Genomic DNA, 14,548 nt, shown 5'->3' on the forward strand with positions numbered 1-14,548 from the left:
CAGCGTCTGAAGCTCCTGGACCTGTCCTTCAACCGCCTGACACAGCTGTCCCACACCCTGGAGCCGCTCCTGCAGCGTGTGGACAGAGTGAAGCTGGGGGGTAACCCTTGGCACTGTGTCTGCACCCTGCTGTGGCTCAAGAACTACCCTCAGCACATCTTCAGTGTCCACGGTGATGACAACGTTGTCTGCAGCTCCCCAGATCGGGTGAAGTACCGGAGTCTGGCTCAGCTGGCCAACAAGACCCTGGTGTGCGTGCCTCCTGCCGTGTCGTCTTGCCAGCAGCCAGACCCTGTGACAGAGGGTGACATGCTGAAGGTGGAGTGTCAGATTGACGGGGATCCCTTGCCGGATGTGTCCTGGGTTCTGCCTGACGGGTCCAAGGTGCAAGGGGGCGGGGATGTGGGCAGGGGGGTTGTTGTCAACAAGACAAAGGACAACGTCACTCTGACAGCGGCTGCTGCCTCCATGGCCTGGAACGGAACTCTGCAGATCTTGTTGAGCAACATTGAGGGGATCAGTCACCGTCAGGTCCTTGTCGTCGTTTGGCCACTGACAACTACCACCACTACCACCACCACCACAACTACAACAACACCCATCCCAACTACAACCACAACCCTGACTACTACAACCACTGCCACATCCTCAGCCCCAACAAAAAAACCAACAACTGCCACCACCACTGCCCGTTCAAAGACCTCTCTTCAGACACAGTCCACAGGGAAGGTTCCCAGCCCCACGACCCCTGTGCCCAGCAGCCAGACCCCGGGGACCACGGAAGACCACAGCATGCAGAAGACCCTCATCTTTGGAGCTGTGGGCATTGCCTCTGCTGGCATCATCAGTGCTGCGGTGGTAGGCGTTGTCCTGCACAAGGTCCTGAGCACCAGCAACAAGGTGAAACCCCTGAAGGTAGAGAGTTCCGAGAACTACTTCTCCCCCAAGGACTATGGAAGGTCTGATTCCAGTGGTGTGGCCCCTTCCAGCACCCAGCCCTCTGGTTTCATCATCACCGGATGGGACCCATGATGGATGCTTTTTATCTTCCAGTTTGATAAAAGTTAAAGATTCCATAGCCTTTTGTGGCCATCTTCCAAGACAGGGGTATATATAGATTTCTGTCATGAGTTTTGTTACCGTCTCAGTCTTGTTACCCATTTATATACGTTAGGACAGGGTGTGGGTGGGTAGTTCAGATGAATTCAGATGAATTGTGGTGTTTATTGAATGTTTACCGTTACTTTAAATTATCAGAATCTTTTTTATTAGTGGAGAAATTTTTTTTTTTTTTTTAGAGGAGAGAGACTTTTTTCAATGGACAGAAATTTTTTTTAATGAACAGGAACTTTTTCTTTTTTTTTTAGTGGACAGAACGCCCATTTTGTTTAGTGAAGAGAAGCATTTTTTTTCTTTTTTGAAAAATTATCTATTTATTTTTATTTTTTATCACAAACTTTTGTGAAGGGAAACACTTTTTTTGAGAGGACAGATACTTATACTTATTCAAACAGAATCATAAGTACAAATATATGGATATATTTTACTTTAGGATAGAAATTTCTGCAACAGAATGCTTGTTATGCATTGAATATTGTAACAATACAATACAATTACAATACAATACAATAGGCTTCTTTCATGTTTTGGAGTCTTCCTTTGTGTTTGGCGGACAGCATTGGCAATGCTGATGATTCCCTAAGGATGAAAATGGCCATTGCTTGCTTTGGTTGTCAGTGACTCTCCACATCCCTTGTGGAAGATCTACAGAGAAGCTGAGCACCTCTTGGAGACATTTACATTCTGTGTTGTTGCTACATTTAATAAACTAAAATTTTAAAAAAAATCTTAGATAAATGATTAACTGATACATGATAATCAAATATGTCCTATGGGATGCTGTTATTCAGGAATGATCTGTGTTCGTCTATATGTGTTTTTGTGAAATGTTTTAAAAATATTCATTGACAAGGAGTTTCTTTTGCACAGTGTTAGGTACGTGATGTCATTTTCTTGTTTATTTTGGAAACAATGTATATTGATAGCTAATTTTATTTTGGAAAAATGTATATTGATAGCTAAATAGAGTTTGCCCTTACATCTTATTTCAGATTTTTTTTTTTTTTTAATGATGATTTATTTGAAATAAGTATAGCCTTTACAGATAACTGCAGTGTTATTTTATTTTACTCACCTGAAGCAAAGATTACTTTTATGCAAAATACATTATTTGAAGGTTGTAGTATTCTGTGTAAGTCATTTAAAATAAATACTGCCTGTACTCATAATACATTAAAATTTTGCTTTTATTTCTTGTTGTGTTAATATCACTTTATATGATTTATTTGAAATAATTACTTTTTTGGTATCAGTTATATGCAGTTGGTATTGATTTATATGATTCATTTCAAATAATGAATGTCTTTTCCTTGTAGCAGTGCTTAGTGCTTTATTCATAGTTGTTGATAACAATCCTGTTTATCTCTGTCTCTGTCTGTCTGTCTGTCTGTCTGTCTGTCTGTCTGTCTGTCTCTCTCTCTCTCTCTCTCTCTCTCTCTCTATATATATATATATATATATATATATATATATAATGTATTTCAAATAATGATTTCTTTTATATCATGCATTTGCTATTATTATGTTTAATTTATCCGAAAAAGTGATTACTTTAACCGTATTGCATTTACTGTTGTTTTACATGACTGGTTTGAAATAATGATTGTCTTTATTATATAAATGGAGTTATTGCTTTTATATATATATATATAATTGCTATGAAATAGTAATTGTTTGTTTGTTTTTCTTTCTATTCTTTAAAAAAAAAAAAATCTTTTTACTGTATTTATGTTATCGTTGAACTACTCAATTTGATACAGTAATTGCTTTTTAGCTGTATTATTGTTGCTATTGATTTACACCATTTGTTGAAAACTCTGAATGTAATTCTATACCTTATTGGAGTTTTTCTTTCCATAAATCGTTTGAAATAATGATTGCCTTTATACCTTGTTGCATTTAGTATTGCTTTATTATTCTTTTCAGTAATTTGAACTCAACATTGCTGAACCTTTTTCAGTATATGACACAATTCGGGTTTAATTCATTGTACAATTGTAAAGTGGAGTGATGGCCTAGAGGTAATGCGGGAGAGTGGAGAGAGAGCCGGAGGGGGTGGGGGGGGGGGGGGGTGTGCAGGTGGGGGGGGGGGGGAGGGAGAGAGGGGGAGAGGGAGAGAGAGGGGGAGAGTGGGTGGAGAGAGAGACAGGAGAGAGAGGTCGGAGAGAGATGGGGGGAGAGGGAGAGAGAGAGAGAAAGAGAGAGAGGGGAAGAGAGAGGGGAGAGGGAGAGAGAGAGAAATGCTGATAGTAGCGAGAGGGTGTGTGTGTGGGGTTGGGGGGTGGGGTGGGGGGGCTGAGGGGAGAGATGAGCTAACTAAAGAAGAAAAAGAAAAGAGAGCGGGGAAATGGGATGCGAGTGTGTGTGTTTGTGTGGAGGGGGCAGGGGGAGGGGTATGGTGGTGTGTCTCATAGCGAGTGAGGGGGGGTCGGGGGGGGGGGGGGGGGCGGGTGTAGAGGGAGGTGGGACATCCTTATAAACTAAGACATGATGAAGGGAAAAGGGGAATCAAGATAATCTGAGCATGCTGGTTCAAATCACGGCGCAGCCGCCGATATTTTCTCCCCCTCCACTAGACCTTGACTAGTGGTCTGGATGCTAGTCATTTGGATGAGATGATAAACCGAGGTCCCGTTTGCAGCATGCACTTAGCGCACGTAAAAGAACCCACAGCAACGAAAGGGTTTTCCTGGCAAAATTCTGTAGAAAAATCCACTTCGATAGGAAAAACAAATAAAACTGCAGGCAGGAAAAATTACAAAAAAATGGGTGGCGCTGTAGTGTAGCGACATGCTCTCCCTGGGGAGAGCAGCCCGAATTTCACACAGAGAAATCTGTTGTGATAAAAAGAAATACAAATACAAATTATTGATTGCCTTTGGCTTCATATGATATTGCATTTGGAATTGCTACTTGTAATTTATTTTAATGATTTTTGCCTAAATACTATATTGCAGGTGGGGTTTTTTTTTTTTCCATTCTTTGAAAAAAGAAGTTTTCTACCTTATTGTAGTCAGTATTGTTTTATGTTTGATTGAAACAGTGATTGCCTTTATACCTTCTTATATTGAGTGGTTTCTATATATTTTATTCTGTGATAATGGTAGCCTTTATATATCAAGTCAAATCAACTTTATCTCCAAGAGGATTCACAGTATATTTATTGTTCTTATTTGTGTTTTGAGTGACATTTTAAACAATTGCCTTAATATCCTGTTGTGCTGGCTTGTGATATTGGTTGATATGATTTGCTGTGTAAACTAAAAGCCCTTCATATAGTGCAAGCTTCTTTGGTTTATTTATTTATAGTCTGTTCATCTAAGATGATGATATTAGACTGAAAATAAATGATATTATTATCATCATTTGGATTATTATCATTTCTATCATAATGGTTTGTTGTTGTTAATTAGAAATATAGTGCAAGCTGTATGTATTCAAATTTGTATGTTTTTATTCAGTATGTATCTGTGATAAACTTACAGTAGTTTGTGAATACATGTTCAGGTTTCTTTTCTATATCATAAACACTTATCTTGTACACTGTAACCAGGTTAGCCTAACATATGACATGCTATGTTGCATTTATTATCAATATACAGGGACATAGCCCCAGTAGCCATTCATCATCCTTTTTTTGGAATGGAAAATTGCCGGTTCAAGAATATGATGCACGGAAATGAAAACCAGTAAACAAATATTAATCATTAGCTCAGTTTCTCAACGTTACTCTCCTCCTTTAAGTTTGAACCCCAAAAAGGCCAAGATATTTCCTGCCTGCTTCAGTGGGATTTGAGATCTAGTGGTTGTGTGGGTGTCCCTCATCCAAGACGGTACAACAGACCTTATTGACAACCTGTACTTGCATGTTGAATGAACTAGAATCCCACTGAAAATGAGGCTGTCTGTGGCAAAATTCTGCATAAACAACAGCAGTAACAACAACAACACTAAACATATTAATGGACCTCTTCCTCTTACACCTTTTAGAAACTAACCAGTATGCACAAAGACAAAACAAAACAAAACATATCGCTGATAGCCCAGTCGACTGCGAAAGGGCCAGTTCAGGGCATCAGTTCTTTAAACCAGTCTAAGATAAAAATATTAAAAGGTCAATGAAAATTATGTGAAAAAGAACCATTTCCCATGTATTCTTCGGTCCACATAGAGTTTGAATCAAATTAGAAATAATTATTCCCTTCAGGAACTGGAAAACAGTATGCAGATGGCATGATGTCAAGGGGAGAAAAGTCTTTAGCATTACACCAGCAGCAGTCATCTGCTTTTCCCAGGGAATACAGACTATTTCTAAAGTAAAAAAGTCAATGCAGAACACTGTTCAGTGTGGTAAAGGGTAGCCAGGTACAAACCACTGTTTAAAAACCTGGCCTACAATTAAAAAAAAGCAAGAATGATCAAATTTTCATGTAGAATTACTGAAAGGTCTTCATAGATACACTCTCTTCTTCTTTTGTTTACACATGCGAATATAAGAACTGAATCAAAAATATGCTTGTTTAAGAAAATTGAAAAATGGTTATAGTATTAACAAGTGTTTCAAAATTGCTTTTCACTCGTTTTTTTAATCTTATATTAATTTACTTTTTAAAAATTTATAAATTACATGTGTTTGTGACAGTCACTTACTTTCAAGATTTCAGAAACTGACGCCTACAAATAACTCATGTCATACTTAAAGCACAGAGTTCACACTATAATTGAGAATTCATTTGTAGCATGAATAGTCCATTGCTCATGAATCCATGAAATAATCTGTCAGTCAATCAGTAATCAGTTAATCAACAATCAGGTATTTAGTCAGTCAGTCAGTCAGCTATTCTTGTTTGTTTGTTTTTTCAGGTTGACTGTGTAATGTATTATAAGAGCCTGTTTTAAAGGGGGCCTTTAAGAATGAGCTTTATTCGCTGTTGACAGATTTATCAAAATGAAATGTTACCGGTAATTGTTTTGAGAATACTCATAATAATAAAAATATTTTCAGTCTCTGCATATGTGCAAGAGCATGTTGACATTCATTCACATAGGTACACAGACACACACACACACACACACACACACACACACACACAAGATGCATATGTAAGAAAAGACGTTAAACTAAAGAACGAACACACACACACACACACACACACGATGCATATATAAGCATGCATATATTTTTGCAAAAACAAACTCGTATATCCATGCATGTGAATGAACACACATGCATAGCGAACCTTTCATACAGTCATTTATATTTTCAAGGAATACATTAGGAAACTTTTTGACATATTTGTTGATATTTTTTAACCTTTTCGTTCATATAAATTTGCACAAACAGATGTTTTGATACAAAGGCTAAGCTACATCATTTTCTCACACACACACACACAAGATGCATATATAAGCATGCATATATTTTTGCAAAAACAAACTCGTATATTCATGCATGTGAATGAACACACATGCATAGCGAACCTTTCATACAGTCATTTATATTTTCAAGGAATACATTAGGAAACTTTTTGACATATTTGTTGATATTTTTTAACCTTTTCGTTCATATAAATTTGCACAAACAGATGTTTTGATACAAAGGCTAAGCTACATCATTTTCTATTAGGTTAGAAATTGTTGCATATATTTTCTCTGTATGTTCAGTGCAAATCTTTGCTTTTTCTAAATTTTTAGATATATATTTTTATCCACTATGCAAAGCTTGTTGCAGATGTATCTTTTCAAAGTCTCTTCATGGTGATATGATGCACATTTTTATGCTCAGATTTGATATTTCACAGTTGAAAATGGCATTAGTGTTACCCCCCCCCCCCCCCCCCTCCAACTCAGTCCTGCATTTATAGAGGTATTTCATTTCCATCGACTACACTCTTTGCTGCAGAATTTCACATTTGGTGTAAACAGTATTTTGTTTGAAAATATCATTATACAAATACAATGAAATCAGCTTGTCTTAATGTGACTTCCACATTCAGGGCCAGAAGTGCCGTATCATTTAGAGATACTGTGCTCCCCATAAGTGTAATCAGGGGGTGGAAATGTGTGTAGTGGAAGGGCTGGTGGAGGCAGAAAGGGAGATGAGCTGACAGTATATCCAGAAGATGTTTCTTTCTTTCTTTATTTTTCCGCCTTTTATTTGGCAGATGTTTTTGCATCCCAGACTGATGCCTACAAATTGAAAATGGACCTTGTGATTTATTGCTCACACTCAATCATCATTATATTCAGATAGCAAGACGTACCCCAGATGGTGATATATTTCCAGTGGTTTTATGTGACTGGCGATCCATTCTTCCCATATCATTGCCTTAGTGGGGATGTGTTATTCGTTAGTTTTGTGGTGTGTGTGGATATTTATACCTAAAAAAAAAAAAAAAAAAGAACTCAAATATATGTCTAAATGCACTTTTGAGTGTGTGTGTGTGTGTGTGTGTGTGTGTGTGTGTGCGTGCGCGCGCGCTTGTGTGCTCGTGTGTACGTGTGTGTGTGTGTGGTTTTTTTTCTTCTCTCTCTCTCTCTCGTGAATCAGTTTGTGTCTGTGACATGTATAGTCACCATCCTTGGGTTCTTTGACTCATCTTACTTCACTGTTCAGTACTGCACATTGCATTAGGAAAACAACAACAACAAAGCCTCAGTAAACATTTCCTATCCCATTGAAAAAAACCACTGTGAGCTTGGATCAGGGTAATCAAAGTGGTTGAGCATTTCGATTTATCATTCGATGTAGAGACTTCTCACCTGTCAGCACAAAACACACAAAGAGTTTGATAAAAGTTAGAAACGGCTGTCCATTTCGGGAGATCAAACTATTGCTACTGTGACCTTGAGTCAAAGTTAGCTGGGATGGTTGAGCTGTTAGAACAGATAAGAAAAAAAATGTACAGATGCTTTTGACCATGTTGGTTCAAAGTAAAACAATGATTAGATGTATCGTATTACGTTTTTGACATGTCACTACAGATTTCTCTGTGTGAAATTCGTTGCTGCTGTCCCCAGGAAGATTGTGTTGCCACAGTGCAAAACCACCTTTCTCTTCAGATAATTTTGCCAGGGGCCCTTTGTTGCTATGGGTTCTTTTATGTGCGCTGAGTGCGTGCTGCACTTGAAACTTCAGTTTATCATTTCAAAAAGACTAAGATGCTGTTGATACTGTGTTAGGGAATGAAGGGAGGAACAGAACAGGACACCCAGTGGACAGCAGACACTCACACATCTCTTCTCTCACCACAAGCAAAGTCAATGGTCATTTTATTCAAAGTGCTGTGTTTTTTTAACAACAAAATAAACCAGCACACAGTCATGTGTGAGACAGGCTCCTCCTTTACCAGTGCCTTCTCAGCCTGTATCTTCAGTTTCTTGTGGTAAAGGAAAAGGAATTGATTTTGAATTTTGAGCACTTACATTTTCTCCTTTATTCCCAACACAACATCATGTTGTTGCTGTTTTTTTGTTTTTTTTGTGCGCTTAGAGTTGACTTCATCAAGATTTTGCGCCTTATAGATATTATTATTAGTAGTAGCAATATTTTTATGTAATTATCTATTTTTTTAAACTTTATTTAATTAAAAAAATATTTAATTATTCAATTTATTTATTTATTTTTATTTATGCTTTTTTTTCTCAAGACCTGACTAAGTGCGTTGCGTTACACTGCTGGTCAGGCATCTGCTTGGCAGATGTGGTGTAGCATATATGGATTTGACCGAACGCAGTGACGCCTCCTTGATACTGATACTGATCGTGTACTGATACTAACTGAAGGCGTCCAGTCAGCAAAAATGTAAGCAAGCTTACTGGGCACACCTGAATGACAAGCATTGATGACTTTACGTGAACACTGCCCTTACAAAGTTTGATATTTTTCCTATTGGTGAACATGAAGGTGCCAGCAAGGCACAAAATAGATAACAGATATGTATATTACGGTGAGAAATTGTTTGATGTGTGGCAAAACAAACATGGACAGTTACTCAGCATGAAAATATTAAACATCACTGAAAAATCAAGACTTGGTTATACATGAAAGCATCACAAATATTCACTTTAAAGCAGCCAGAGAGGGGGGTGGGGGTGGGGGTGGATGGGGAGGTGGCAGGTGGAAGGAAAGAGGTCCCATGTAAAAAAAAAAAAAAAAAAAAAAAAGAGCATCATGAGCACAACCTTCCTTGCTGGTCCTTGAAAAGACAAGAAAAACGTTAGAAAATTTGTTGAAGATATTTATATATCTCTCTTTTATTCATAAACTAACAGCAGTTTGTAACTGGTTTCATTACTTCATGCTTTGCATCTTCTTTCATCACAGATCGTGCTGTCAGCCAACTGTGGGGATTTTCACACTGTGGCCGTCCGTCCTCATGGGATCTTTGGCCCCCGCGATCCCCATCTGGTGCCCACCACTGTCGGCTTGGCGCGGCGTGGCAAATTTAAATTCATCATTGGGTAGGTTTGCTTTTGTGTGGAGGGGGGTCGGGGGGGATGGGGTGGGGAATAGGAATGTGTGTATATGCACGTGTATAGATTGTTATTTTCTTTGTGCATGTGTGTGTGTGTAGGTTGCGTCCTTGTGTGTGTCTGTGTGTCTGTGTGTACATTTGTGTTTTAAATTCATGTAGTTGGATACATTAAGAGCTTTGGTGAACAACATCACAGAGCTTGTAGATAGCCAGTGATGAACATGACTTGCTTTGCTTGCTATTATCTTATCAAAGAGTGAGAAGGGAAATAAATATTGTGTGAATAAGACTGTAAAGTTTCACTTTTTCATTTTTGATTTATCTGTTGTAAAATTACAAGATATATTGAACTACTGGTAATTCATATTTCAGTTCATTTCTTTTTTTAAACTCGCACTTATGTGGGCTGTATTGTATGCTTCAGATGTCAATGTACTTCCATCATGATTTCAGATGCATCACGTTGTGTAGTTCCATTCATATTACATGCACATGCACACACTCTCACAGACTCACACATGCACATGCACTCTCTCTCTCTCTCTCACACACTTTCTCTCAGTCTCACACACATACACACACAACACAAACACCCCCACCCGACCCCCAACACAATACACTGTGCCCACAAATGTTTCCTGAGCTGCGTACACAGAAACTCATCCCAGTTTGTTTTTTTGTTGTTGTTTATTTTTCAATTTGCACAGTGACGGCAAGAACCTGGTGGACTTCACGTATGTGGACAACGTGGTTCATGGACACATTCTGGCCAGTGAGAAGCTGGCCAAAGACTCACCTGTGTGTGGCAAGGTCAGAGCACAGACAGATGGCTTGATAACATCATTAATGGAGTGATGGCCAAGAGGTAACGCATCCGCCTGGGAAGTGAGATAATCTGAGTGCGCTGGTTCAAATCACGGCTCAGCCGCCAATATTTTCTCCCCCTCCACTAGATCTTGAGTGCTGGTCTGGATGCTAGTCATTCAGATGAGATGATAAACCGAGGTCCCGTGTGCAGCATGCACTTAGCGCACGTAAAAGAACCCATGGCAACAAAAGGGTTGTTCCCGGCAAAATTCTGTTGAAAAGTCCACTGCGATAGGAAAAACAAATAAAACTGCACACAGGAAAAAAAAATATATATATGTGGCGCTGTAGTGTAGTGACAGGCTCTCCCTGGGGAGAGCAGCCTGAATTTCACACAGAGAAATCTGTTGTGATAAAAAGAAATACAAATACAAATCTTTCCGCCCTATATTGCTTCGACAGTTGAGGCAGTATGTGAATGATCTTTGTGAACTGTCATTTTGGGGTTTATAAATCACCAATCATTGCTGTTGAGATAAAGCTCAAAGAAAGTGATTGTAAGGCAGGGAAGGTTGTAATCCTTTCAGAAGTGAATTAACTGAACTCAGAGCACAGTCACATACTGTGATAAAATTATTAATGAATGAACTGAACTCTTTTGTGTGTGACATGATTACTATGCAGAGTCAAAGATCATGGTACAGTTTTTATCCTCACCCATCTGGGTCCAACAGCCAAGTAGTTGAATTGTTGGACTTTAGGTTCTGAGGATCTTAAGTTCAAATCCTAGTCAAGGCGCATGGGCTTAGGGTGGTTTTTCTCAGGAGTAAAATATGTGCAGATCTGCTAGTGTCTGAACCCCCTTTGTGTGTATATGCATACAGAAGATCTAATATGCATGTGAACTTCCCTTTTATCGATGCTAGTTTTTGGTGGGTTCAATTTATCCCTGGCTGTGTTAAAGCCAGATTTTGTGTTGACAAAGTTTTTCCAGAGAAAATGAAAAAGTTAATCACAGACACCCTCCCACACAGACATAAAAACCACACCCACACACAAGACAACCAAAACAAGGTTATTACCTACTTTTCTCGTGTAAAACACTTGTAGCTCTGTTATACAGTTTGTTGTCACTCACTTATACTGTGTTTGCGACAGGATTCTTACATATGTAAAGCATTTGTAATTCTGTTGGATATTAAAGTGTGTCTTTCTCACTCATGCAGTGTTTGCTGCACAACGATGTAAGAAAGACTTGATTCTGAGGTATTAATTTGAAAGTGTGTGACCACTCATTAATGCTGTGTTTGCAGTACAGCAATGTAAGAAAGAATCGAAACAATGTGCTTCTTATCTCCACAGGCATACCACATCACCAACGACGAACCGGTCTACTTCTGGACGTTCATGTCACGCCTGGTGCAGGGCCTTGGCTACGAGGCACCACACATCAACCTCCCCTACCTCCTCGTGTACCTCATCGCCCTGCTGCTGATGCTGGTCAGCAAAGTCGTCAGTCCTGTCGTCAGCTTCACCCCCACATTCACTCCCATGAAGGTGGCGCTGGCCGGCACTCACCACTTCTATCTGTGTGACCGAGCCAAGAAAGACATGGGGTACAAACCCATTGTGAGCCTTGATGAGGGCATTCAGCTCACTGTGCAGGCCTTTGACAACATGAAGAACGGAGGGGACGGAGATAAATGAGCTGCTGCTCTACGGCATCAGTGCTACCTGTAAAGGGCTGAGTCACAAGAAAGTGTCCCTTTTAAATGCTAATATTGCATAAAATGCTCAGAATAGGAGTTGTGTTCCTTTTATATCTATCTGACAAATGTGTGGGATGTTGTGCTGAAAAAAAAGTCACAGTGAAGGGTCATTTTAATCTAATGAAAACATTGTGTGGAGTGTTGTCATTTTGTGTTACAGTGAGTCACAAAGAAGTGTCCTTATGAATGCTATAATGTGTGGAATGGCTTGTGATGTGAAGACAAGAATGAGTCACCAAAAAATGTCTCTTTTAGAATTAGATGTATAAAATATTTTGTGTAGCAAAAAATGAATCACAGAAATGTAAAAAACAAAACAAAAAAAAAAACCCAAAAAAACAACCAACAAAAAACCCCCACCCCAAACAAATAAAAAACACAAAAAAGAAACGAAAAATTCATAAGTACCCCTTTTCAGTAAAAAAAAGAAAAAGAAAAAAAAAGTGATGTGAAATGTTTTATGTGAAGAAAGAGATATAACAGTAATGTCTTTTTCTCTGCTATAAATAGTGTGAACTGTGTTGTGTTGTAAAGGATAAGCTGCAATGGAGAGTCCCATTAAATGCTTCACATGTTGAGGAATGTTTTGTGCTGAATGAGTACAAAACAAGTGTCCTTTTAAATCATAAAAAAATTGTCAAATGTTCAAAAGGTGTGTGTTTTCTTCTTTTATGTCCACTTGCATGTCTAAGGGGGCTTTTTACATGTACGACTGTTTCAACCCACCATGTTACCAGCCATTCTCTATTTTTGATGGTGCACATGGTGGGAATGTTTATGGTTCGAAAACCCACCAAACGCCAACATGAATTATAAGATCTTTAACACATGACTTTGGTCTTTTGTGTGTATGTATACACATGAAGTGGATTAATAGTAGATATGACCTGAGAGATCAGAAAAACCAACTAGTTGCCATCCCAGGTGGCAATAACAGGATCAAACCAGGAATCTCAAATTGAAAGTCAAACACTTTATAACCATGTGGATATTGTGTCCCTTGAAACAAGTAGTAAAGAGTGGTAACTCTCTCTGTTCACAAGGTACACAACTTCAAGTCAGTGCTGCTTACGCTACCGATTCAGCTAGCACACAGGTAAATAAAAGGTACATTGGAACAAACCCAGACACTTTCCTTGAAACAAGTGTTGAAGAAAAGTATTTAGTGTGTACTTTTAAATGCTGAAAATGTGTGGAATGTTCAAGACTTTCTTGAGAGATATTTCTTTGTGTGCTTTAACAATCTGAATTCAGCTATGATATGTGAATGTAAGCAGTTCCCAGAGTAACTGAAGTTGTATGGTCTGTGGATCAAAATAATTTTTAATTGTGGAATCATTTTATTATGAAGTGGTTTCATTACTTTTATATTTAATATATATATATATATATATTTTGTTAGAGGATAATTTTGCTTCTCAATAATATATACTGTCATCATTCCATTTTAAAACCAACAAGTCTTCCGTGTTTTTCAGTGGGTCTACTTCCCATTGCGGCTGCTCACTTGATGTCAGTGGACCAACAGGAATGACGTTTGTCAAGGTCCAGATATAATTTACAGCACTATGGTGTGTAGAGTGTAATGTGAACAGTGCCGGTCCAGTCTGTTAACTTATTGACAATCATTCCCTGCAGAAACTGATCTATCGTGGAGAAATGAACTCCACATCTTATTTTCATCTTGTTTTCAGTTCTTCACAAAATGCATAATTTTAAATGTTTGTCATGTTACAAAGGAGCACAGAAGACATGTCTTGATGCATCATTTGTGGTGGACACACTGTTGTTCTTTTGCTGATAATTAAAGAAAGTATATTGTTGTTATTACTGCAAGAACTTAAGTGTGTGGTATTCAAATAGACGCCATTGTTCATCTTAAAATATACATCGGCTTGACAGAAAGAACAATCATTAGTTCCTTTTTTTTTAAATGCTGACAAATGTTGTGAAAGACAGATTCAGAAAGGTATAGTATCCTTCCAACAAGGTACAATGTGCATGTGGTTTTAAACCTGGCTCTACATAATATTTTAAGAGAAAGCTTGTAACATTTGCTAACCTAAAAATCGGTAGGAACCTATTCACTGAATTTCAATTTTCAATAATAAAAAATGTAACAAATCTTTTTATTTTCTTTAAATACTTAAGCCCTTCCTTGCATTAAAGGACATGGAACCCAAAGACATCCATTACCCTTGTCAAAAAGTTTTCTTTTATATTTTCTTTCTCAAATCACTAGCTGCCGTGGTGAAGTGGTTAGCATCACAGACTGACAACTGAAGGACACATGATCGAATCCTAACAGAGGTGGGGTTTTTGGCCTGCGGCTGGTTCCTGCCCAGAGTTGGGTGTGCTATAGGCTTAAATGGGAAG

The 14,548-nt window shown here is 38.5% G+C and overlaps 1 protein-coding gene across 2 annotated transcripts in view; it reads left to right on the forward strand.

Annotated features, from left to right (window-relative positions):
• Positions 1-14,083, forward strand: part of LOC143298748 (sterol-4-alpha-carboxylate 3-dehydrogenase, decarboxylating-like) — a 29,702-nt gene extending 15,619 nt beyond the window's left edge. For both annotated transcript variants that reach the window (XM_076611682.1, XM_076611683.1), the window contains exons 5-7: positions 9,446-9,582; positions 10,304-10,406; positions 11,766-14,083. In XM_076611682.1, coding sequence (XP_076467797.1) covers positions 9,446-9,582; positions 10,304-10,406; positions 11,766-12,110 — 585 coding nt within the window. In that variant the 3' untranslated portion in view covers positions 12,111-14,083. The remainder of the gene's footprint in view (positions 1-9,445; positions 9,583-10,303; positions 10,407-11,765) is intronic.
• The last annotated feature ends 465 nt before the right edge of the window (positions 14,084-14,548 follow it).

This window comes from Babylonia areolata, chromosome 24 (assembly GCF_041734735.1).
Source record: "Babylonia areolata isolate BAREFJ2019XMU chromosome 24, ASM4173473v1, whole genome shotgun sequence".
NCBI lineage: Eukaryota > Metazoa > Mollusca > Gastropoda > Neogastropoda > Buccinidae > Babylonia > Babylonia areolata.